Genomic DNA, 23713 nt, shown 5'->3' on the forward strand with positions numbered 1-23713 from the left:
CCCAGGTGAGAGCAGAACTTAGGTCCAGGCTCATGGGAGGCCGAGTCACCTGCGTTTCTGGACACTGGCTCTTTAAATCTCCCTGGGCTGAGGCCGTGATTGGCCCCAGGGCCTGGGCAGGGCTGGGCCAGCTGTTGGAGAGAGAAGAGAGGCCCCAGCTGTGGAAGGCAAAGGCGAACCCGAGCCAGGAATCCGGCCGGGCTCACAGACAGTGACATCCCAGGTACAGTACAGGGGACCTTCGGGGACAAACGAGCCCTTCAGACATTCACTCCACACACAGGGGCTGAGCCCAAGCTGGGTGTCAGGCTCTCTGCTGGGCACTGTCAGGGAGGCGGACATACAGATGCGCAAGACACGCTTTCTACCCTGTGGAGAAGACTCACGTAAACAAATCATTCCAAGCCAGTGACATAAGTGCTAACAGAGGAATTACCAAGCGCTCTGGGAGCTCAGAGGAAGGAGCGTCTGAGCCTGAGGGGTCGGAGGAGGCCACGGAGTGAGCCTACGAAGCCTTCAAGGACAAGAGGGAAGGGTGTTTGAGGAGCGGGAACAGCATGTGCAGAGGTGGGGAGACAGGAGCAACCTACTGCTAGTCCGGCGAGACCGGACGGTGACAGCAGAGCAGAGGACAAAGGCCAGACCTTGAAGGACCTTAAATGTCTTTAAAGGGCGCGGGACTTCCCCAGAGGCACTGAGGAGCTACTGAAGGACGTCGCTGGGTCGGGGACTGGGCAACCTGATCCAGTCTGCGTTTCGGAGAGGTCACAGGGGCAGAAGTTCGAAGGGTAGATCTTGTAGATGCCAAGAAGCCAAAAGCCTACTCCCCGAGGATGGAAGAGCAGAGCTGGCCCCAAAGAAAGTGAGTTGCTTGTCCTAGGACTGATCCCAAGGGCAAGTGGGCCATGAATTTGAGTCCCCAAGTAGCCCGGTGACCTACGTTTCCCCATTTGTAGAATTATTTGAGGTGGGCGGGGCTGACGAGATGGCGTCCCACGGCTCCTGCAGCCCCACCACTCCAGATCCACAGCCAGGGGTCCCTCAGAGGCTCATCGTGGCAGTGCCTCCTCCAGCTGCCGTGGAAGGGAGCCTTGGGTGGGCACCACCTCCCAGCCAGGGCGGCCAGGGGTGCTGCCCCAAACACGGGCCTCCCTGGGAACTAGTGCTACCCCAGAATGTCACCATGGTATCCCCGAGAGTGAGCGCAGAAGGCCCACAGGAAACAACCGAAACCTCATCAATCAATTCCCATCCTGCCACCTCGACTCTCCAGGCCACCTGGGAGCCCGCATTCTGAACTCGAGATAATCCACATGTTGCTCCTATTTCCAGAAGGGCAGTCTCAGTGGGGTTGTTTGTTTCCCAACATCCCACATGTTTGCTGTGGAGAGCGCCGTGGGCCTGGCCAGCCCACTGAAGGGAAGCATGTGCGTTACTGCTCACGCCACGGCTCTCAGCCTTGGCTGGGAAACCCAGGCCTGTCCACCCTGTCTACACGTGGCATCCAAGACCAGCTGAGGGGCTGGATCAGAACCCAGAACTTGGCCGGTCAAAGAAAGGTGGCCTCTCCCTACCCGTGGGCCTTCCCCATGGTGCTGTGTGTCCCACTCCCTAAACGCGTCCTGGTCTCAGCCATATCAGGTCCTCTGAGATTCCATCAGCCGCCTCCCACCACGGCCCACCCAGCCCTCTGCCCAGGGGAACCTGCTGGGGGAACCCCACACCCTCTGCAGGAGAGAGCACGCTGGCGGTGGGAGCAGGCGCCCGGTCCTCCCAGCCACGCTGGGGACCGCCCTCTGTTAGATTCCCCTCAAACAGCTGCTCAGGTCAGTGTGCACGCCTCAGGTGACAGGTGAGGACACTGAGGCAGAGAGGCGCAGTCCTGTGTCGCATTCGCATACACCTTTCCGCAGAGCCCGTGATCCGATCCACCCCTCCATGCCGCCTCACACACGTGGGTGCGGGGTTCCCAGCAGCAGAACTTCTAGAACAAATGTGGAGCTTGGGGAGCAGCAACTCGGGCTGCACTGGGGCTCAAGTTTTGCACATTGAGCACTTGAAATGCTGAAAATGCATCTCCTACCCAAATTTAACCAAACTGTGCAAAATGAGAGAGAGAGAGGAAAACGACGGTGTGGACAGCAGGTGCGTCTGCCCCTGTCTGTGGACACGCCGGGACCTGGGAAGTAGAGTCTCACAGCCTCGTTTCTCTTCTCTGGGAAGGAGTTAAAGAATTAGGTGAGGGCCCTGGAGGACAGGACTCCCGGGGAGTGGGAGGAACTGACAAACAACTGGGGAAGATGGAGCTACTGAGGGTAGAGAGGAGGGGCCAGGAAGTTCCACTCAGCACCACCGAGCGAGGGCTCCGTGCAGCCAGGCACCCGAGTGATTTACTGCCGAGTCCAGTCTCTCGACGGCACCGGCCTCCAAGTCACATGTACCAGAAGGAATGGCTTGGGACCGTCCCAAGAAATAGTTGAGCAGCTCAAGAGACACAGGAACGGCTGCCCATCCCCATGTTTTCAAAAACAAACAATTAAATGAGCTAAACCAGAGCCAGCAGCTAAGATTCGCTCCCCACCACCCAGACCTGGCCGGTCGTCCGCCGGATGGAGCTCACGTGTCCCTGAGCCCCTGATGCTGTCGGCGGTGGAGAGGGAGCCAGCCTCATGGGCAGGCGGTCCTTGCCAGCCACCGATGACAATGACAGAGGTGACATCATGGCCGTGGTCATTTATGGCCATGATGTCACCTCTGTCATTGTCATTGGTGGCTGGCAAGACTACCCAGAATGAATTGAAATTAGCTGTCTGTCTCTTTTACTCTGTCTGTCATAATTAAGAATTCCGTTGAGTTGGTTTGTATATTTTGGCAGACGCTGCTGGCTTCCTACCCTAAAGGCTTTCCCCCTGCTTTGGGGAGAGCCTGGCTTTGCCCCAGCTTTCGGTTCAGGTGTTCATTCTTCCATATATGACTTGAGGGAGGGTCCTCATGGGCTGGGTTACCCCTGTGGGGTGGGAAGGGGCATCGAATGCAGTTCTGGCCAATGGAGGAACGTGGGCTAGCCTGTCTCCAAAAGAGACACAGAAGAATAAAGTCGGAGGACACACAGAAGAATAAAGTCTAGAGTAAGGCCTGATTTGAAGCCTTACTCTAGAGCAGCAGTAACTATGACAGTGTAGTATAGACAAAAAGAAAATTAACAGACCAGTAGAACAGAAGAGAGTCCGGAAACAGGTTCCCACCTACATGGGCAATTGATTCTTTTTATTATTTTAAATATATCTTTATTGATTTCAGAGAGAGGAAGGGAGAGGGAGAGAGAAACATCAATGATGAGAGAGTCATTGATCGGCTGCCTCCTGCACGCCCCCTGCTGGGGACCAAGCCCGCAACCCCGAATTGTGCCCTGACCGGGAATTGAACCTCAATCTCCTGGATCCTAGGTCGATGCTCAACTGCTGAGCCACGCCCGGCCGGGTGGCAACTGATTCTCGACAGGCATGCCCGTGGGGAAAGGAAAGTCTGTTCAGCTAATGGTATTGGAACAGCTGGATATCTATATGGAAAAGCAGCGAACCCGGATCCCTACCTCACACCATACACGAACATCAATTTGAGGTGATTCACAGGCCTAAGTATAAAAGGTCACCTAGAAAGCTTTTAGAAAAAAGAGACACAAGGAGGAAAGAGCCCCTGTTCCTCCACCTGATGTGCCTGCATGGGATCCCTGGAAGTCTGCAGCCTGAGACCATGAGGAAGCCGGCCAGGCGAGAAGGGGAGATGAAAGAGAAGGGAGCTTGGGAGCTGCCCTCCGATGGCTCTCTCGTCAGGTGGCCAACGCATTTTCCTTCAGAGCTCAGCCAGGTGCCGTGCATTCTCGGCTCTTTGCAGCCCAGGGTGTTCTCGTGGAGACACACCTGTCCCTTCGTTTCGCCTTCCTGCGGTGTACAGGCTTACACACTTGCTTCTGCGCAGGCAGCAGACAGGAAGCCACATGCGCTCCTTTTCACGAGGAATTCAAGAGACCATCAGACAATGTTTTCTCTACCTAGATTTCTTATGTGTTGACTTTGGACTTCAACCCCCCTGGGAAGGGGCTGAGGCAGCTAAGGAAAGAGCTGTGATTGTCCGCCGCAGGAAGTGATCCATGAGAAAGTGTCCCCAAGGGACAGAGAGCCCACTTGACTTGGTCATTCATCCCCAAGCCCTAGCAGAGCCCCTGGCACATAGTAGGGCCTCTGTAAATAATGGATGAATACAGTAAGAAAAGCCCACGCCCGTTCACTCACTGTTTTATGAGCCCACAAACTTAATAGGTGCAATTAAAATACCATAAGCTACTGCTTCATTTATGTTCTCCTGTTATCTGAATAATCGGACCCAGGTGTTTGAAGAACAGGCTCAGAATTGGACGGTCCTTGTCTCGGGGACAGAGTCATCAGAGCCAGCGATTCTATAAGGGCCCACCTGCCCCCAAATCAGACCCCTCCTGTCACAGCTATGTCTCTGCTCCTACGGGGCACCACTTTGTCTGTGCTGAGCAGTGAAGATGAAACGATTTACTGCTTCTAGAAGCCCCTGAGATGCAGCACTTGGCTCCGACACGACGTCCGCAGCCCTTTCCCATCGGAACATTAGCTTGGACGGCTCAGCAGACTGGCTCTTGTCAACAAAAGATTCCGAGAGACTGTCTCCAAGGTAATGGAAGTGACGGCCAAGAAAAATCATGGCAAAGCCCTGAAGGATGCGGGGTCGAGAAGAGCAGGGCTGAGGGAACGTGCGGTGGGGCAGCCGCTGTGGGAACAGTGTGGCGGCTCCCCCAAAATTAAACAGAATTGCTCTATGGTCCAGCAGTTCCTCTCCTAGATGTAAACCCCAAGGAACTGAAAACAGACCTTCAAACAAAACCTTGCGCACCGACAGTTATAGCAGCATCGTTCCCAACAGCCAAAGGGCGGAGACCACCCAAATGTCCATGGCAGATGAACAAATGTGGCCCATCCATATAGTGGAATATTATTCAGCAGTAAAGAGGAATGGCACATGCTACCACACGGATGAGCCTTAAAAACATCATGGTGAGCGGAAGAAGCAGGCACTAAAGGCCACAAAGGTGGAATCTGGAAAGACCCAGAATATGAAATAGGCCAATCCATAGAGACAGGAAGCAGGTTCGTGGCTGCCTAGGGCTGGGAGCAGGAGTAGGGTCTCCTTTTGGGGTGATAAAGATGTTCAGGAACTAGATAGAGGCGATGGTTGCACCCCAAATCAGGCATATCCTAAAAGTCACTGGATTGCACACTTTAAAATCATTTAAGCTGTGAATTTCATGTTGTATTTCACTACAATTAAAAAGAAAAAGGCAGAGCGTGGCCGCTGGGGAGGGCGGGTGGAAAAGCAGAGTAAGGCGTCCGCAATGGCCAGGGGGCCTGGGGAGCCGGTGGGTGCCGCTCTCCCAGCGCCCCGCGCCCCTGCCCAGCCTCCTCTCACATCCTGCCAATTCAATTTCCCCTCAGGAAATCTCCACGGAAGGATCCAGCGTAACTAAGCTGATGCCAATCAAGAAAACAGACCCGGCCTGATGATTGCACCAGGACAGCTGACCTTTGATTAAAGCAGAGAATTGCAAAAGGAATTAGATTAAAGATTTTTAAATTAATGGCCCCTGGAGCTGTTTCCCAAGAAACCTCATTTGGAAAATCTGAAGGAGAGAAACGACGCTCCCTGGCCCAGACAGCAGGCCGTGACCTCAGCGCGAAGAGGAGCCGCCCGCCAAGTGCCAAGATTTATGGGGTGGGCTGCGTTACAAGAGGAGACCCGAGTCCTTCTCCTTTTACATTTAATGAAAACAGGCCGACATCCCAGGAGCAAAAGCCTCGGGTAAAGTGGTGGCTGCACACACTGTTCAAAATAGACCCTGTGGCGGGCGATCGCCGGGCACCCGAAATGCCACAAGGCCAGTTACTGGGTGTTCTCTCCCCCTTGCACCCGAGGCGTGGGTGTGGGTGTGGGTGTGCCAGGGGCTCTGCCCATCGGACACACTGATGCTGGCCTTTGGGCCCGGAGCCAGACACAAAGAAGCTGGTGGCCCCTCCGTGGCCGTGGCAAAGATGGAGCTCCCGGCGTGGCAGGGGCGGTGGCACCAGCCACGGCCTCTAGCGGTCAGACCAGAGCCGCGAGGGGGCGGGGAGCATGATTCTCCAGCCCGGGGTGAGCACCCCATCGCGCCCGCCGCCGGGCTCCGCGAAAGTTCGCGTCTGTTGCCTAGTTAAGAACTAAGCTCCATTCCTTCTGGTGGTGGGTCCCCAAAGGCTCCCCCCAACCAGAGTGGTCACGTGGCCCAGACAGAACTAACTGTGTTGTCCCGTGTCCCCAGCTACAGCAACGGGTCTAGAGATGGCCACGTGCGGCCCCAGCAGAGCCAATCAACGTCCTTCCCTGGGATGTTTCCACTGGGGGAGGGTCTCTGTGGCTTCCGGGGTGCGGAGACTGGAAGGTGACGAGTGAGGGTTGGGGCTCCCCACCCCCAGGGAGGGGCCATCTGCAGCAGGAGGGGAGGCAGCCAGCGGAGTCAAGGAGCGGAGAGGAAGAGAGAGAAGCCCGACGCCCTTCGAGCCCCGCTCCCCCCGGACTTCCCCTGGTGGAATCATGTGAAGCCATCATTTCTCTTTTTTTTTTGGCTTAGGCTCATCCGGGCTGGGTTTCCACCATTTGTAACCAAAGTCCTAAACACTGAAGGCGCGGAAACGTTGCTTTATTTAGGAAATGGCCTCGTGAGCCTTTCCCTGGAGATGGCAACTGACTTAGTTAAAAGGAGCAAAACCCCTGAGCACTGAAGCACCGCTGGTCCGAATTAGCCAGTCGGCAAACGCTTACTGGGCGTCTTCCCAATGCCAGGTCCCGGCTGGTCTGGCCTCCAGCAAACACTCAATAATAATAATAATAATTATTATTATTTTAATTCTCACTCGAGGATATTTTTTCCTTTGCTTTTCAGAGAGAGTGGGAGAGAGAGAAACATTGATGTGAGAGAGAAACATTGATGTGAGAGAGACACATTGATTGGTTGCCTCCCGCATACGCCCTGACCGGGGCCAGGGGTCGAGCCTGCGGCCGAGGTCCGTGCCCTTGGCCAAATTGAACCCGACACCCTTCAGTCCGGGGGCAGGCGCTCTAACCACTGAGCCCCACCGGCCAGGACATACCACAAGCTATTCTTATCTCGGCCCTTTTATCTCTCGCTCCCACTTACAGCTCAGCGGCCCGGGAGGGGAGGGAGGGAGAAGGCGAGTTCGGGGTTGGGGGAAGGTTTGCTTCCCCTTTTTTCCCCAAACATCTCCAAATAAGGCCGCACCCCGCGTGGTTCCTCCTAGCTCTGTGAACTTGAAAAAGGGGAAAAGATATTTTTTATTATAACCAGAGAACTGCTCACAGAGGGAGTTGATGACCTGCTCTTGGAGGAAGCCGTCCCTTTACACAGAGAACTTGAAAGATCAAGGAGGTCCCTGAGCTCCAGCCGCGACGTCCTTGCCAAGTGTCCCTGCTGGCGCGGGGAACCGAGTTCTGTACCTTCTGGGCCTGGAAAGAGAGAAAACCTACTCCCCGAGCTCCTGTAGGACGTCCCCCAAATTAATGCATTGAACCTTCGGGCCCAGCTCGGCAAGACGTCACAGCCAAAGGCCACACAGTGCGACTCACAGGCACCGCGGTCCAGTCAGTCTTCGCTCTTGGAGCATTGACAAGGGGGGAATCCCACCCCACCACACCCCGCTCAACTTCCTCACAGCCCCTTGCACCGTGTCCCCCCCGAAAGCCTCTCGCCGTCACAGTCCCTCTACGGTTCTCCTTTCCTCCCCCTCACTCCAGCCCCCCTCGCCCTTCCAAACCCATTCTTTCCTCTTTCCAATCGCTAAATAAAATGCTAAATAAGTTCTAGGCATACGCATGTTTGGATGTACCCAGGGGGCGTCTGAAACTCAACCATTAACCGTGACCTCCCCTCGGGGAGGGAGCAGGGGGGCTGGTGAGAGGCAAACCCACGCGTGTCTGCCTCCCCTCCCGAGGCAGGGCCAGGACCACCCCCGAGGCAGCCGCGAGGACTCGGCCTCTCGGAGACCAGGTCACCTTGTCCTTCCTGAGCAGCACCGTGTCCCCTGCTTCACCAACACCTACGCTGGTGGAATCAGCAGGTAGAATCTGACACCGACAAAACAATGCACCCGACAGGATGCGCGCCGCAGCTGGGACAGCCGCCAAGATAGGCCACATCTGGGTCACAGAAAACCTTCACAAATATTTGGGGTGAAGGGAAAGCGGTGCCTCGGGGAGAGTTTAGAGCATTCAAGGCTCGGCTTAGACCTGAAGCCAGGTCTCAGATCAGTCACCGAGGCTTCCAGTTACGCAAGTGGAAAAAGCACGTCAAACCAAGGCCACGCGCAAAGAATTAAGGCCGATGAAGTCGAAACCAGGAAAACATACAGAGAAACAGCGTGAAACCAGAAGCCGGTTCTTCCAAAGATCAATAAAATGAATAAACTTCTAGCAAGACTGACAAAGGGCCAAAGGAGAAAAGCTACCGGCAGCCAGGGATGAGAGAGGGGCTATCGCCACAGGCCACCCAGCAAGAGCCGGAGCAACTCTGTGCACGTGAGCCCGGCGACGGAGACGAAGCGGGCAGGTTCCTCAACAGCGACAACGTACCTCGGCTCCCCACCGTGAGACAGATACGCTGGCTCGTCCCACGTAACAAAGGCATTCAATGTGTAGTTTAAAAACATTCTGGAAAGGAAGGCTCCTTGGCCCGGATTATTTACTGGCCGAATAACAAATATTTAAAGGGGGGACAAAACTCTACCCGAGAAAAGAAAGGGGAACACTTCATACCCATTTTATGAGACCAGCATTAATTACCCTGATACCAAAACCAGATAAAAGCCATACAATGAAAGAAAACCGCAGCCCTGGCCAGTGTGGCTCAGCCGGTTGAGCGTCATCGAACGCGCCAGAAGGTCGCCGGTTCATTCCCGGTCAGGGCGCCCGCCCGGGGTTGTGGGCCTGAACCCCCCGTAGGGGGCGTGCAGGAGGCAGCTGATCGGTGTTTCTCCCTCTCCCCCCCCTCCTTTCCTCTCTCAAATCAATAAAAACATATTTAAAAAAAGGAAAACTACAGACCAGTATTTCTCATAAGCACAGAGGCACAAATCCCCCACGAAACAGTAGCAAACCAAATTTAGAAACATAAACAGAACACCCCGGGAATGTGAGGCCGTTTCAACACTCAGAAGCAGCCAGGCCGGGCCCGCCGCGTGCGCGGCGTGGGAAAGGAAAGCCGCCCATTCCGACGGAGAGGGGCCGGCCCGGGCCATTCACAGAAAAACCCGCAGCAGCAGGAACGCGGCGGACCTGACGGCCCGATGGACGGCGTCCACGGAAAAACGCAGACAGCCGACCGCTAACGTCATACTTCACGGTGAGAGGCCGAGCGGCATCCCCCTAAGGTCGGGAAAGGCGCCCACAGGGGCGTCCCCATGGGCGCAGGGAGGCCAGAGAAGCAGGAGGGCACCAGACGGGAGGGCAAGGGGTAAAGCTTCCCCTCTTTTCGGATGAGGTGACTGTCAGAATGGAAAATTCCAAGGAACTTCCCCCGAAAAACCCCAGAACTGGTGAGCGAGTTGCCCAAGGCGACAGGGTCGAGGTCAACACACGAAAACCTATCCCGTTTCTAGGCAGCAGTGAACAACTGGAAGTAAATTTAAAAATGAGACACCCGGGTACGAATCTGCCGGAACCCCTACGGAACCCCGACGCTGCAACGGCGGTGTGGGGACCAAGGGGAGCAAGGGCGCCCCTAGGACACGGCGAGGCTGCTGTGTGGACGGGGCCGGAGCCTCCACCAAGAGGCCGGCTCTCCCCACGTGGGCCTGAGGACCGAACGCGGGTCTCAGACGAGCCCCGGCAGCTTTAAGACACAAACGAACCGATTCGGAAATTTACACCGAAGGGAAGCGGAGCTCCAAGCAGCCAGCACGCTCTCGGGAAAGGAGAATAAAGTGGGAGGAACCGCGCTATTGAATTTCATCTTATTTATTTATTTTTTAAAGCTGTTTTGTTAAAAATATATATATATGTTTTTATTGATTTCAGAGAAAGGAAGGGAGCGGGAGAGATAGAAACATCAGTGATGAGAGAGAGTCATTGATCACTGATGGGCTGCCTCCCGCACGCCCCCTGCTGGGGATGGAGCCCGAAACCCGGGCATGTGCCCTGACCGGGAATCGAACCGCGACCTCCAGGTTCACGGGTCGACGCTCAACCCCTGAGCCACGCCGGCCGGGCTGAGTCTCATATCTTGGTGTAACTCCCATGGGCACATACATAATTATTTTTTTCCTCCTGATTATCTGTCTTGGGTCAATTTAATTCTTAGACCAGCCACAGAACTTGGAGGGTAGAAGGGAAACTTTCCTCCCGTACAGTTCAGGTACCGACCTTCCGTTCGTCCCTGCAGAAGCGGGTGAAGGACCCTGTTAGCTTCAGGCTGCTGCCGAGAGGTCGCTGAGAGAACATCCAGCATCGGGTTAGTGGATCTGACGCGGGAGCTTCGGTGTAGAGTCTGAATCTCAGAGCAGGCCGGGGGTTTTCCCCGACCACGATTCCCTCCCAGTGACGGGGAGCTCCCTCCCTTTTCCCCCCAGGCCGGCCCATCTCACCTGTATCCCCAGGTCCCGGCTCTGGCCTCTGACGTTGCACAAATCTGCTCCTTCTAAAGCAAGAAGGTCTTTGGACACCTATGTGAATTTGGGTCTTCAGAATCCTCAAAAATTAAAGTGGGTCTCCCACAATATTGCAAAGACCTCTCCTGGCCTCTGGGGCAACCAACAGCCCGGTGATGCAACAGGACCCACCCTCGGTCAGGTGACAGTGGCACCGAATGACCCTCCCCTGCCCCTCCTCACAATCCTGCTTTACAATTTCATCACACTTGTTCCCGCTAAGATCTGCTTACGCTGGGGAAAGGGCACCGTTTCTAAGCCGGGAGCCTGAAGAGATGGCAGGGGTCCTTCTGGTCTCCCTGTGCCAAGGCCCCTGGCAAGGTCCTGAGTTCGAGGTTAGACCAGCCTGCCCAGCACCCTCCCTGTCTCCTGGGGAGCACCCAGCTGGCCCGGTCTCCCGGGCCTCTGCCCCCGCCTCTAGGTTCCTAATCCTTCAGCAAAAGAGAGCCCTCCCCCGGGAGTCCTTCCCGCCGGGGCCCTGGGTCCCCGAGCCCCCGAGGAGGGCGCCGAGGGAAGGGAGAGGGAGCCGGGGAGGCGCGGGGCGGGGGGGGGAGGCGACGCGGGAGCACACCGCTCGCTGCGCAGGGTTTTACTAAGTGGCTTTGGCAACCATGGGGACTCAGGCAGAACACCCGCAGGTGGCACCTGCTCATTTCAAACGACCCAGGGATCTCTCCGGGTATTAAGTAGGATATAAATCTGGCTGTCGACACAGACCCAGGACGGCTCCATCAGGTGAGAGGTCCCTCCCCTCCGAGCGGGACCCGCGCAAGTGGTCCAGGGCCGGGTCGGGACCCAGGCTGCAGGAGGACTTGGGTCCTGTCCTGGGCAGGGGTAGGAGGAAGGGAAGCTGTGCCCATCGCTTTCATCCCGTTGGCCAGAGCCGGCCACGCGGCCACTTTAGGCTGCCAGGGAGCCTGGGAGCTGGAGTCCTTTATAACGCAGCCGGAGCTGGGCTAAAAGGGGCAGAGATGGGACAAGCAGAAGGCTCTCCTGTACCTTGCGCGCTCACTTTTCCGAATCTCAGGCGGCCTGCAGAGCCCCCTTTCCTGCCACCCTGCTGAGGCTCCTCCAGACCAGGGACCCCAGAGGACGTAAAGTTTCTTGTGCCTGGGTGGGAGCTGGGCACTGTCAGCACAGGCTGTGCCCCAGGGGCGGGGCGGGCGCCAGGGGGCCCATGCCAGGAAGACAGCAGGGCAGGGGCCCGCGTCCCATCCCCACCCCGTCCTCGCCCCACTCTCCCCCTTCTGCGTGTGATGGTGCTCCAGCGAGCTCTGGGGAGTAACATTTAGGGAGACACCTTCTAACGTGCGGAGGTGGCTTTGGGGGTTGGGGGGCAGGGGGGACAGAGGAGAAGGCTCGCAGTGGGGGGAAACGGAGCCGTCCTGGGTGAGTCCACCGTGCTGTCCGACCCAGGGACCAGCAGCCAGTCTGAGCCATCCCAGCAAAGCGGGCGACTCAGACGAGTTGGGGTCTGGGCCTTCACTGGGCCTCAGCCCACAGCAATCTGCCCGGGGTAGGCTGGGCCGGGGCAGGCGAGTGTGACCCTCAGCCTGACCCAGAGTGAGAGACTATGACCGGATTGTGGCCACAGCAGCAGGGGCTCTGAACCTTGGCCCCTAGACACCTCCCAAGGCTGCCTGGAGAAGACTGAGCCAGCCTCGGGACAGCAAACACCCACTGTGAGCTCACCGTGCACTGGAACCATTGCTCCAGCTACACGGGCTCTGAGCCCGACCTGGGTCTTTCCAGAGAGAGGTGCCCCGAAAACTCCTTCCGCGTCAATGCATCCGTAGAATGGAGTTGTGTGAGCACGTACCTTACCTCGGACCCCACCTCAGTGTTCGAAATACCCTGGTCGGGAATCGCTATCCCAAAGGGGTCACATTTGCATTTTAAATGCACATTTTTATTAAAATCTACACTCCGGACTCGTTCATTAGCAAAAGGATGCTACGAATTATCTTTCACAAGAGAAATGTGAGCGGATGAAGGTAAATGGTTGGCTAGAAAGATCCCTGGAGCTCAGAGTCTTCGCCCCAACAGGGAAGAGAGCTCAGCGGCCTGAGGCCTTCACAGCAGTGGTCTGGGCAGGACTCCCGGGGTCCTGGTCTGCCCCGCACACACACTCCTTGGATGGACAGGTACAGGGGGGTGGCTGTGTTTGTCTGCTTGCTAGGAAACATTTGGACCTTTGTCAGGATTAAGACCTGCTTTTGCTGTGACATCCCATCTGGTGGCAGGCTTGTTGAGAGGGGCTATGGAGCCACTGCCTGCCCCTAACTGGGGGGGTCCACATTTTTACCAGGAAACCCCGTCAGTCAGAACACACGCCCAACGTCAGGTGCAGGAGCCTAGCTGGGAGCCAGGTCTGATTCTGGGGCCTGTGCCCCTAACCGCGGCCCCACATGGCGCCCACGCCCAGGCCTTGCTTCGCTCCCATGGGCCTCAGCCCTGCGGAGGGAGGCAGGAAGCTGGGGGCCCACCCTGGCCGTGAGGAGCCGTGCTTGCAGCCCCGCACAGCGGCTGCCCCAGCGCCCAGTGGGAGAGTCGCTGGGCCCGCCGTCTGTCTCACAGGCGGTGTCGGTCTGACAATTCCTTTCACAAAACCAACTCTAAAGCGCAGCCTATTCCCCCCCCGGGGGGGGGCTCATTCTAACATCGGCTGCTTGATCTCACCAGCCTACACGTCCCGTTCCCGTGTCTCTCAGGGGCAAGAACATATTTCTAACCGGCAGTTGTGCACCTGAGGCGACAGTGCCTTTTTCTTTTTTAAAATACGTCTTTATTGATTTCAGAGAGAAGAAGGGAGAGAGAGAGAAACATCACTGATGAGAGAGTCACTGATCGGCTGCCTCCTGCTCGCCCCCTGCTGGGGATCGAGCCTGGAACCCGGGCACGTGCCCTGACCGAGAATCGAACTGCAGCCTCCTGGTTCATAGGTCGACGCTCAACCCCTGAGCCACGCTGGCCGGGCCGCATTGCCTTTTACTGTTCTCTGATTACCGTTTCCTCAGCAAGCTCCGGAAGGCAGGGACCGTGCACCCTCCGGTCGGCCCTCTCTGAGGACCCCAGCACCTGGCCGGCTCATGGGTACTGAGCAGACACTTGGGTACTTGCCCAGAGAGAAAAGGGGCAACCCCGCCGCGATCCCAGGTTCAGGCCGAGGGGGAGAGTGGCCAAGGTGCCACAGCAGCTGCTGGTCGCGGGGCGGCTGAGAGCTCCCACAGGAGCCACCCCTCTGCCCGGCCCCCTCCCGACGCACCCCAAGTGGTGAGCGATGGCTCTGGGTCACATCCAGGTGACTGAACGATCAGCCCGACTCTGGGCAAACGGGAGCCGGACTCCTCCTGAGGACCCAGCTGGATGTCCCGCAGGGCAAACAGCTCCCCAGGGGTCTCCAAGTGTGGCCCCTAGACCAGCAGTGCCGGCAGCTCCAGAGGTGAGGCTGGCGACCTGGGTTTAACCAGCCTCCAGGTGACGCTGCTACACCTGAGAGCCACGAGTCTAGGCCAGCTGTTTTCACACATATTTCAACCTTTAGAAAAGCGCTTCAGAGACCACGGACAGATGAAACGGGCGGGAATGGAGATGCCGGGAGTGACACATGGGGTGGAGGGCTCACCCTGCCAACACACTCGCCTCCTAGAAACACTCCTCGAAAATTTCCGGCTGACCCATGATGCCAAAGGCTCCCCCTTGGCATAGGACTTCTCTTGGGGACACTGGGCGGACGACACCCGGAGCAAGAGAAAAGGTGTCCCGGGAGGAAGGGGAAACCCAAAATGAAACGTAAAAAACAGAAACAGACAAAGCAACAGGTCACACGAGGGAGGCAAGGACAAGTCAGGAAGCATGTTTAATCGGCGCGACACGGACAACATACAGAGGGCCACGAGGGGGCCTGGGCGTGCCCCGTGGCACCTACCCACCCCGGGCCTCGCCCTGCCCTGCCCGTCCCCTCCCCGGAGACACACACCAGCAGGGCCAGGCAGGGCCGCACCCAGGGAGAGGCTCGGAGGCTGGGAGGCAAACAGAAAGAAAACACCGCAGACAGAAGCACTGCCGGGTTGGCTTGTTTGTGTTTGGGGTAAGGGTTCCCAAATTCACGTCCATCTGAGGGATAGACAAACTGAGTCCCACTGAGCAGAAGGGACTTGCCCTGAGTCCCCAGGGAAAGTCCTTGGTCCTGGGCCAGGCTGGGAGCATGTGGCCCTCCACTGCAGAGACGCGGGGGCTGCCTTCTGCATGTGTCCCAGTCCTGGGGGGTAGACAGAGCCTGAGCCTAGAAGCCAAGACAGAGATGGGACCAGCTGTTTATTCAACAAAAGCCTTTTATTCATTCAAAAATCAACCATTGGGTTTATTCTGCAGATATTTAAAAAAAAAAAAAAAAGGGGGTGGGGGGTGGGGGGCAGGCTTCTCATCACAGTGCCCTTATGCTAATTAACTTATCCCTGGGGGACACCTAGAAGAGGAACATCCGGAGGACACACTGGCAATAATGTGGGGCTGGAGGCCCATGGCCTAGGCGGGGTCACTGCCCCTCACGCACCTCCCCACCACCTGCCGCCCCCACCCTCTGGAATCACCTGTTTGGCCTGTTGGGGGCCCCCCGAAGCCTTTGCAGATCCCCGCCGCCAGGGGGCGCTCCCACACTCCCTGGGATCCCCTCTTAGCAGCCGCAGCCCGGGGGGGAGCTGGAGAGCTCTCCACTTGGCCAGCACCAGGCTTTCTCGGGGAGAGGCTGCCTCTCTCCAGGAAACTCGGGCACCCCGATCTCTCCCCCGCACACTGAAGAGACAGTGTCCCAGAAAGCTCGGGTGTGTCTGTCGTCTACGGGGTTGGCCATCAAATAAAAGCTTTTCAGGGCAGGAGAGGGACACCTGTTCGCCTTGACCTCGCTCTAAATGGCGCCTGGTTAAATACGGGAAACTCATGACTTTTTCCTAAGTTCCATCGAAACAACATGGGAGCAGACGCTGGGGGGAGGCGGCCAGGGCAGCTGCCGGAGGCTGGACCCTGCTCTTGGGCCCGGGGAGCGAGGGTCGGAGGGGGGCAGAGAGCCTGGCTTCCGGCCGCTCTGCAGTCCCCAGAGAGCAGGGGCCGGGCTCGGGTGGAAAAGGGTACGTGGGAGAGAGGTCCACAGGCTGCTCTGGGCCCCAAGGGTGCCGCAGCTAGAGGCCTGGTGAGAGGAGGGGACAGAACTATCCCTGCATGGCAACCTCGGGCACAGGTGGCCAGTGGCCAGCACGCTGCCAGGAAGAAGCACCGCCCTTCTGGCAGCTCTGGGCTGTCTCAGGGCACGTACCCAAGGTGTGCCTGAGGCATGGATCCATGCTGAGGCCAAAAGGCAGACCCAGGGCACCAAGCCAAAAGGCCAGACCACGTCTCTAGAAGGTGGGAGGAAGGTCCTGCACGCACGCACTCTGTAGGGGTCTGGGAACCGATGCCTCAGCCTGAGGGGTCCACACGCTTAACCCTGGATAACACTCAGCCACAGCACTTTCCCATGATGCCCCGGAACAGGCTATACAACAGCATCCTTCCCAGCATCCTTCCTGCTGGGCCAGAAAATCAATCGAGGCTCAGGCAGAGGCCAGAAACTAACGCCCTGGGAAAGGCCCCACGCTCCTCTCCTCCAACCCCAAGCGGCCAAGTGCACCTCCTGACCTAGGGTCCCAGGTCAGAACCAGGTGAAGGAACTGCAGGATTTGGAGGTGAGTCCTGGGCCTTGTGGGCCAGTGGCCTGAGCAGAAAGGTGACCGCAGGGGCCTTGAAGAGCCCAGGCTTCAAAGTCACCAGTGAAAATGGAGCTGCTGCTCCAGTCCCCACAGGCTCTGCGGGGCTTGCAAGGGAGGCAGCCATGGGGCCTGCATGTGCAAGGGCAGGTTCTGGGTTCAGCGGAGCCCCTCTCCAGAAGGGCATCCTCTGAGGAGGGTCTGTTGTCCAAGGGTTAATCAGCAGGAGCTCGGCCTCCTGGGAAAGCGCAAAGCGGAGACCAAGGACAATTCAAAGCAGGGACGGAGGCCCAGCTCTGCTGCTCCAGGGCTGGGTGAGCGGGGAGGGGGCAGGCTGCTGGCTTTGCAAAGAAGCCGCAGGAACCCTACTCAGGCCCTGACCAGTCGGGGACGCTGCTCCTCACCCAGCAGCCTCCTCTGCGGACAAGGTCTGGGCCAAAAAGACAGCTCGAGAGCCAGGAGGGACCGGGAAGCATTGCAGGGAGGGACAAGGTGGTCATCTGACCTCACACACCACAACCAGTGGCTGCCATGTCCCTGAAGATTTGTGCCAAGAGACAGAAGAGTGACTCAGACAGTCGCTGTTTCTGCTGGGGGTCTGGCATCCTAGGCCACAGATCACAGAATCACCCAGCGCAGAAAACGCACAGGACTTACACTGAGCTGGCATGGAAGGGCATCCACCTCAATCAGCGGCCTCCTGGCTCTGCCACGGGGGGAGCTGGGCCCAAGAGGGCAGGGGGTGGCCCACAATCTCGGAGCCAGAGCCACAGCCACAGCCACAGCCAGCCTCAGGCTCCTGGCCTCTGGCCCAAGGTTGCCTGACTTTCCTGGTGGCAGTTCTGGGGCCGCCCTTCCCAGGGGCAGAGCTAAAAATCTTCCTATGAGCACAGGGGGCCACTGCCCAGAGGGCAGGCCACCACCTGAAGGGGGTGACCTGCCCCCTTCTCCTCCCGCCTGCCCCACGCTCGCTGGACACACAGGCAGGCAGGGAAGTGGGGGGGGGGGGGCTGTTTTCAAACCCACCGGGAGGGAGAGGAGCCTTCACTCTGTTCCCCCACCTCCTCGGTCTTCCCTCCTGCAGCCCCCTGCCCAGCTCCCAGTCCCAGGGCCAGCCCTCCATTCTCCACGCTGCTATAAACGCCAAAGCGAGAGCCGGGGGGGAAAAGCTGCCCCTGTTCATCCTCAGAGAAGACGTTACGGGCCCAGAGGGGGACACGGGACGGGCGGAGTGTGGACAGGGGCAGAGAAAAGGGGTCCAGGAGGAGGCAGTCGAGCTGGAGCAAACAGTGCATTGGCCAGTTAAAAAGCCCGCCGTCCCCCTCTCCAAACATCAAGCACAGCATCTGGAAAAAAAGGAAGTTTTTGGCTTCTTGGCCGCTGCTGGCCACCATGGTCCCGAGCGCGGGGGCAGGCGGGCGAGGGCTGCACATGTAAACGGCGGGCCCCGCATCCCTGGGGGCGTCGGGCAGAAGCAGCAGCAACAGTTAACAACCAATAAATAAAATGTATCAGTTATATATGTATATAAAAAAAACCAAACCTCACTTTCCCCACAAAAAGCACAATACTGCCATCACATAAAGTCACGAGCGTGTTCATCCGGCCTCCCGGCCACGCAGGGGGTCGGCCGCTCGAGGGTGGGCGACGAATAACGTGATCAGGCAGCCCCCGGACGCGCGGGCCACCGTGGCCGGGCCGAAGGACAAGGCAGGGTTCTCTGAGGTCCCCGGGGCCTTCTCCCGTCAGTCAGTCCGAACCTTGTAGCACAGAAGGTAGCTGTGTTTTCCTTTCCAATGTCTGTTTGAAATAAAAACCGGAAGCAGACGCGGGGGAGAGCAGGGGACGGAGCGCCGCCGTCGAGGCGGCGAGTCCTTGGTTCCGTGGGCGAAGGAGCCCTCCCCGTCCCGGTGGCTTTCCGGACAAGCAGAGGCTGTGGGCGCTCGAAGCCGGTGGCTGCAGGTGGCGGTGGGTGCGGGGCGGGGGGAGGATGCGGAGAAAGGCTGGGCGGGCCAAGGCTGGGGCCGGCGTCGGGGCAGGGCGGCCGCGGGCTCTGGAGGAGGCGAGTGGGTCCCAGGCTTCTGGAAGACACAGGTGAGGCGGGGTCGGAGCAGCTGCCGGGACAAGCACAGAGCTGGGGGAGAGTCAACAGGGCACAAAGTCAGAGTCCCAACAACGTGCACCCCTGGCCCACCCACGGCACAGCTTTGTATCTACCCTTCAAAGGCAAGGCTCCCGACGGCGTCGCCTGTGACAGCAAGATTACGAGGGAGGGAGCAAGCCCAGGGTCCGCACCCGGGGCGCTGGCTGGACCAAGGAGGACGTCGCCACAGGATGAACCAGTTTGCAACCATTAAGAACAAGGCGTGGCCCTGGCCGGCGTGGCCCCGGCTGGCGTGGCTCAGTGTTTGCTAGAATGTCGGCCTGCACACCCAAAGGTCACGGGTTTGATTCCCGGTCAAGGGCACGTACCTGGGTTGCAGGTTCATCCCCACTGGCCGGGCCACATGTTGGAGGCAACCATTCGATGTGTTTCTCTCACATCAATGTTTCTCTCTCTCTCCCCCTCCCTCCCTCCCTTCCACTCGCCCTAAAAAGCAACGGAAAAAATATCCTTGGGTGAGAATTAGCAACAACCACAAAAGGAACAAGGTGTTGAGTGGCCAAAAGCACCTGAGAAGCTGCTCAACAGAGTTAGTCGTGGGGAAATGCAAATGGAAAGCACAGCGAGACATGGGGTCGCACCCGCCAGGATGGCTCTCATAAAAAACAGAAAGGAAAGGACTGGCCAGGGTGAGGGGAAATCAGGACCCTGGTCCATTGCTGCTGGGAAGATAAAGCTGCCGCCTCTGTGGAGCACAGTGGGGGCTTCCTCAGAAAGTTAAACCTGAAGTTCCCACGTGACCCAGCAATTCCGCTCCTAGGTATCTACCCAAAAACCTGAACACAGGGACTAAAACAAACCCAGGCACCCCAATTCGCACAGGAGCACTGCGCACGACCGCCAAAAGGTGGAAACAAGCCAGGTGTCCATCACTGGATGATGGATGAACACAATGTGGTCTCTCCGCGCGGTGGAATATTACTCGGCCATGAAAAGGAATGAAGAACTGACACGCGCTACAACACGGAAGAACCTTGAAGACATAATGCTGAGTGACAGGAGCCAGGTGCAAAGGCCCACATAACGTGTGAGCCCATTTACGTAAAATTTCCAGAAGAGGCAACTCTATGGAGCTAGGAAGCAGATCAGGGTTTGCCAAGGGCTCGGTGGGTGGGGGTGGGGAGAAACTGCTCGATGGGTCTGCGTTATTGGAGCGACGCAAATACTTCAGAGCTAGACAGGGGTGGCGGTTGCTCAGCACCATGATTCTACTCAATGCTGCTGAACTTTGAAATGGTTAATTTTATGTCATGTGAATCTTACCTCAATAAATTTTAAAAAAGGAAGCATGGGGAACAGTCTGTTACTGTCTGCGCCACCCACACACCCTTCCCATAACCTGCTCCACATCCGTGTTGAACTGCATGGCCCTGTCCCCGGCACTGCACAGGTGTCAGTGTCTGACCCACAGGGGCATTTCCCTGATTTGTGCGAGAGGCCTGAACGCACTATCTGGGCCAGTCAGGCGCTGTGACGGGGTGGCCTGGAGGAGTCTGGGGGCCAGAGTTTGGGTGGCCATCGTGGTGCAGGGGCAACGGGACAGAGAGGACGGGAGCAGCCGCCCAGAGGGAGGGCAGAGCGCCCCCTAGGGAGAGGCCCGTGTCCTCCCAGCCTTCCGGTGCCCCCTGCCAACCCCGGGGGGCTTAGCTGAGTTTCCAGCCACACTCTTCACCTTCCACAGTGATCTGCGGGCCCTGGTGACATGCGTGCGGCACTGTACCTGCCGGTTAAAGCCACAGACATGATGAAACTCACTAAATGCCTTTACATCCAGAGATCCGTAATTTTATATTTTAATGTCACTGGTCCCCTCTGAAGGAGGTTAGAAATCCAACTTATTTGGAAAACTGACAGAGAGAAAGAACCAAGTATCTCTCCTGCCTTTCCTCTGAAAACCGAGGACTCGGGGTAAACAAATGGTTAACACGGAGCAGTCTGCCTCCTAGGAGGGATCCAGCTATCGGGAGGCAGGAAAGGCAGTGTGGGCCCCACGGCACCATCCTGCGCCACCTGTGATGAATGAATGAATGCATGAATGAATGAATGAATGGTGCTGACGTCACCAGCCATCACGTGCCGCCTGGTGGACACACACCACCCCACCCGGGAGGTGTACTCGCCAAAGGTGGATCACGGTGAGGCCCAGCAAGCCTGCAGGTCTAACGGCTCATTTCCAGGAAGAACAGAGCAGAAGATGGTGCTGCCAACACCAGGGGGCGCAGTCAGTAACCCCCCCCACCACCACCACCACCAAGGAAACTCTCCAGAGTGTGTTTCTGGACCAACAGCAAGAAAAAAAAGATCTGATTCCAATAAACAACGTGAAAAAAATTGGGGTGAGAATAAGAAACTGGAATACCAACTGAAGATTGGAAAATATTAAGGAATTAATAGTAAATTTTTGGTATTATGGGTGTGTTTTTTTAAACAATCGTTCTTTTAGAACACATTTTGAAATATTTATGTATGAAATAATATGATGTCTTGCATTTGCTTCAAAATACCCAGTGTGGGGTGCGGGGGTGGGCGGTGGTAGGGTAGAGATGGTACAAGGCTGGCTGGGACCAGGCGATTCTGCAGCTGGGTGATGGGCACATGGTTACACTAGTCTCTCTACCACCGTGTGTGAATGCCTAACAGAACATTTCTTAATCCACCCCAAAATTTTCAACAACCTTAGGGTCCCACACCACGGGACTCACTAAATTATGGCCCAGCTCTACAACGGGATACTACGCAGCTATTAAAAATCATGGTCTCAGACATTTATAACGTAGAAAATATGCATGACCTCAGTTCCCGAATAATTCCGTGAATTCTACAACAGTAACTCACCCGGGAATGATGATAGGCCAGGAATCTGAAGGCAAGTCAGTCACAAAAATGATAGGTTGCAAACTGGATGTGACTATTATCCGGGCAGCGGCTGAACATCGACCAAGGAACCAGGAGGTCAGGGTTCGATTCCCGGTCAGGGCACATGCCTGGGTTGTGGGCTCGATCCCCAGTAGGGGGGGGTGAGGGGGACAGCCGATCAATGATGTTTCTCTCTCATCAATGTTTCTATCTCTCTCTCCCTTTCCCTTCCTCTCTCTCCCTAGAAATCAATAAAAACATATTTAAAAAAAAAGGAAAGAAAGCTGGATCTTGTCACTCTGAAAAGCCTTCTTGGTTGACTCGTTGCTGGTGAGGGTAAGATCGTGTCTACACCGATCGTGTTAAGGAAAGCCACCGTGGACACAACAGGATGTGAACTTTAAGCCAACTAGGGTAAAACACGTTAAAAATCTCCTTTCTTAGCGCTGAGTCTCCAAAAGAAAAAAAAATAAATGTTTTCTATAAATTGTTCATTAAGAAAAAAATGCTAACAACATATGGTTATGAACTCATTGTTGCTGAGGAAATATATACACATATATATTCACAGAAAGCTGTGAGAAAAAAAAAGAGTGTGACTCAAAAATAATAGTACCACCCATTAAATAAGTTAATTACACCATATGCCTTTTTCTTGGGGGAAAACATCAAGAACCCATGTTTGTACCACTTCTTCCCATGGCCTGGAGGAAACAAAGCAGTGAGTCATAGGACAGTGGCCACTGAGACTGTGGTGGTCAGTGAATTAGACAATGGATTAGCCAATGAATTGGACAATGGATTTGAGAATGGATCAGTATACACCGGGGGCCCCAGCGCTGCACATTGAGCCCTTCCAAGATTACAGAAGTAACTATGATTGTTCTTTACAAATTCGTTTAATTATGTGTTGCTATGTGCCCTGGTTACTGTTTTTGTAATTGCATTACGTTTTTGTAATTGTTCAGTTGGGCAGGTACTTATCTGCCAACCCCAGGTGTCCCGTGGCTGGGATTCCTCCCTCCGCCCACTCCAGGCCCCACGTCCCCCTGACTCACCCCAGCTCTGGGCCTGGACTATACCAGCCCATCATAGAGGGACAGCGCCTGTACAATGGAGGGGTCGGCCTTGGACCCCTCCTGGAACTCCTGCAGCGTCAGCTTCCCGTCGGCGTTCTAGAAGCAAAGAGAAGCAGCTTAAGGTGGAGGGACACCAGCCTCCTAGGACAGGCGTCTCTGGCCTGGACCCTGACCCAGGGCTGGTCCCAAGAGAGCTTCCAAAGTGAGGTCAGGAGGGAGGCACCACTTTGAAAACATGGATGGCCAGACCCAACGCTACAGTTTAGTATTTAATGTTCATAAAGAGACTCCCATAACACTACCTCACAGGCTCTTTTTAATGTGCTCATAAAGAGGCTCCCACAATACTACATCACAGGCTCTTCTTAAAAATAGGTTTACAGTTGTATTCTACAATAATTTGCTTCTTTTGTGACACTATGGATTTATTTGAAGTCCACAGACTTCCCCAGAATGCCAAAGGGGTCCATGGCAAAAATAAAAAAAGTTAAGAATTTTAGCTGGGCCCAGACAGTGTGGCTCAGCAGTTGAGCATAGACCTATGATCCAAGAGATCAAGGTTCAATTCTGGGTCAGGGCGCATGCCGGGGTTTCGGGCTTGATCCCCAGTAAAAGGCGTGCAGGAGGGAACCGATCAATGACTCTCATCATTGATGTTTCTCTCTCTCTCTCCCTCTCCCTTCCTCTCTCTGAAATCAATCAAGGTTGGTTGTTTTTAAAAAAAAAAAAAAAAGAACCTTAGTTGGTAAAAGAAAGTTTTGGGAAAACTTACTTAAAATGATGTTTGATGGGGATGGCTGCTGCCCAGACCAGTGGACACCTCACCAGGCTGTGCCTCCTGCCTGAGCCAGGGCCATAGGTGGCCAGTGGCACCTATGGGGACAGGTCTCTGCTCCCTGTCCACCAGGACCCCAGCCCTCCCCTCTCCTCCCCACTCAGGCCCAGCCACCCAATGGTCTCACCTTGTCCATCATGGCAAAGATCCGGTCCACCCTCTTCTCAGGGGTGTTCTCCTCCTCTGGGAGCTCCACCGTGTTCCCCTGCCAGGGACACACAAGGTGGGGGCTGGGCCAAAAGTCTGCCTCCTAGGCCTGGGCC

The 23713-nt window shown here is 56.3% G+C and overlaps 1 protein-coding gene across 2 annotated transcripts in view; it reads right to left on the minus strand.

Annotated features, from left to right (window-relative positions):
- Positions 1 to 14616: 14616 nt before the first annotated feature.
- NCS1 (neuronal calcium sensor 1) overlaps positions 14617 to 23713 on the minus strand; it is a 32557-nt gene continuing 23460 nt past the window's right edge. Inside the window, exons 6-8 of one of the 2 annotated variants that reach the window (XM_087823021.1) lie at positions 23578 to 23655; positions 22595 to 22711; positions 14617 to 18597 (exon numbers count right to left, since the gene is read on the minus strand). In XM_087823021.1, coding sequence (XP_087679147.1) covers positions 22613 to 22711; positions 23578 to 23655 — 177 coding nt within the window. In that variant the 3' untranslated portion in view covers positions 14617 to 18597; positions 22595 to 22612. Of the gene's footprint in view, positions 18651 to 22594; positions 22712 to 23577; positions 23656 to 23713 lie in introns of both variants that reach the window. The other variant, XM_087823020.1, reaches the window with a different exon arrangement.

The sequence above is a fragment of the Miniopterus natalensis genome, chromosome 12 (genome assembly GCF_054644295.1).
Source record: "Miniopterus natalensis isolate mMinNat1 chromosome 12, mMinNat1.hap1, whole genome shotgun sequence".
NCBI lineage: Eukaryota > Metazoa > Chordata > Mammalia > Chiroptera > Miniopteridae > Miniopterus > Miniopterus natalensis.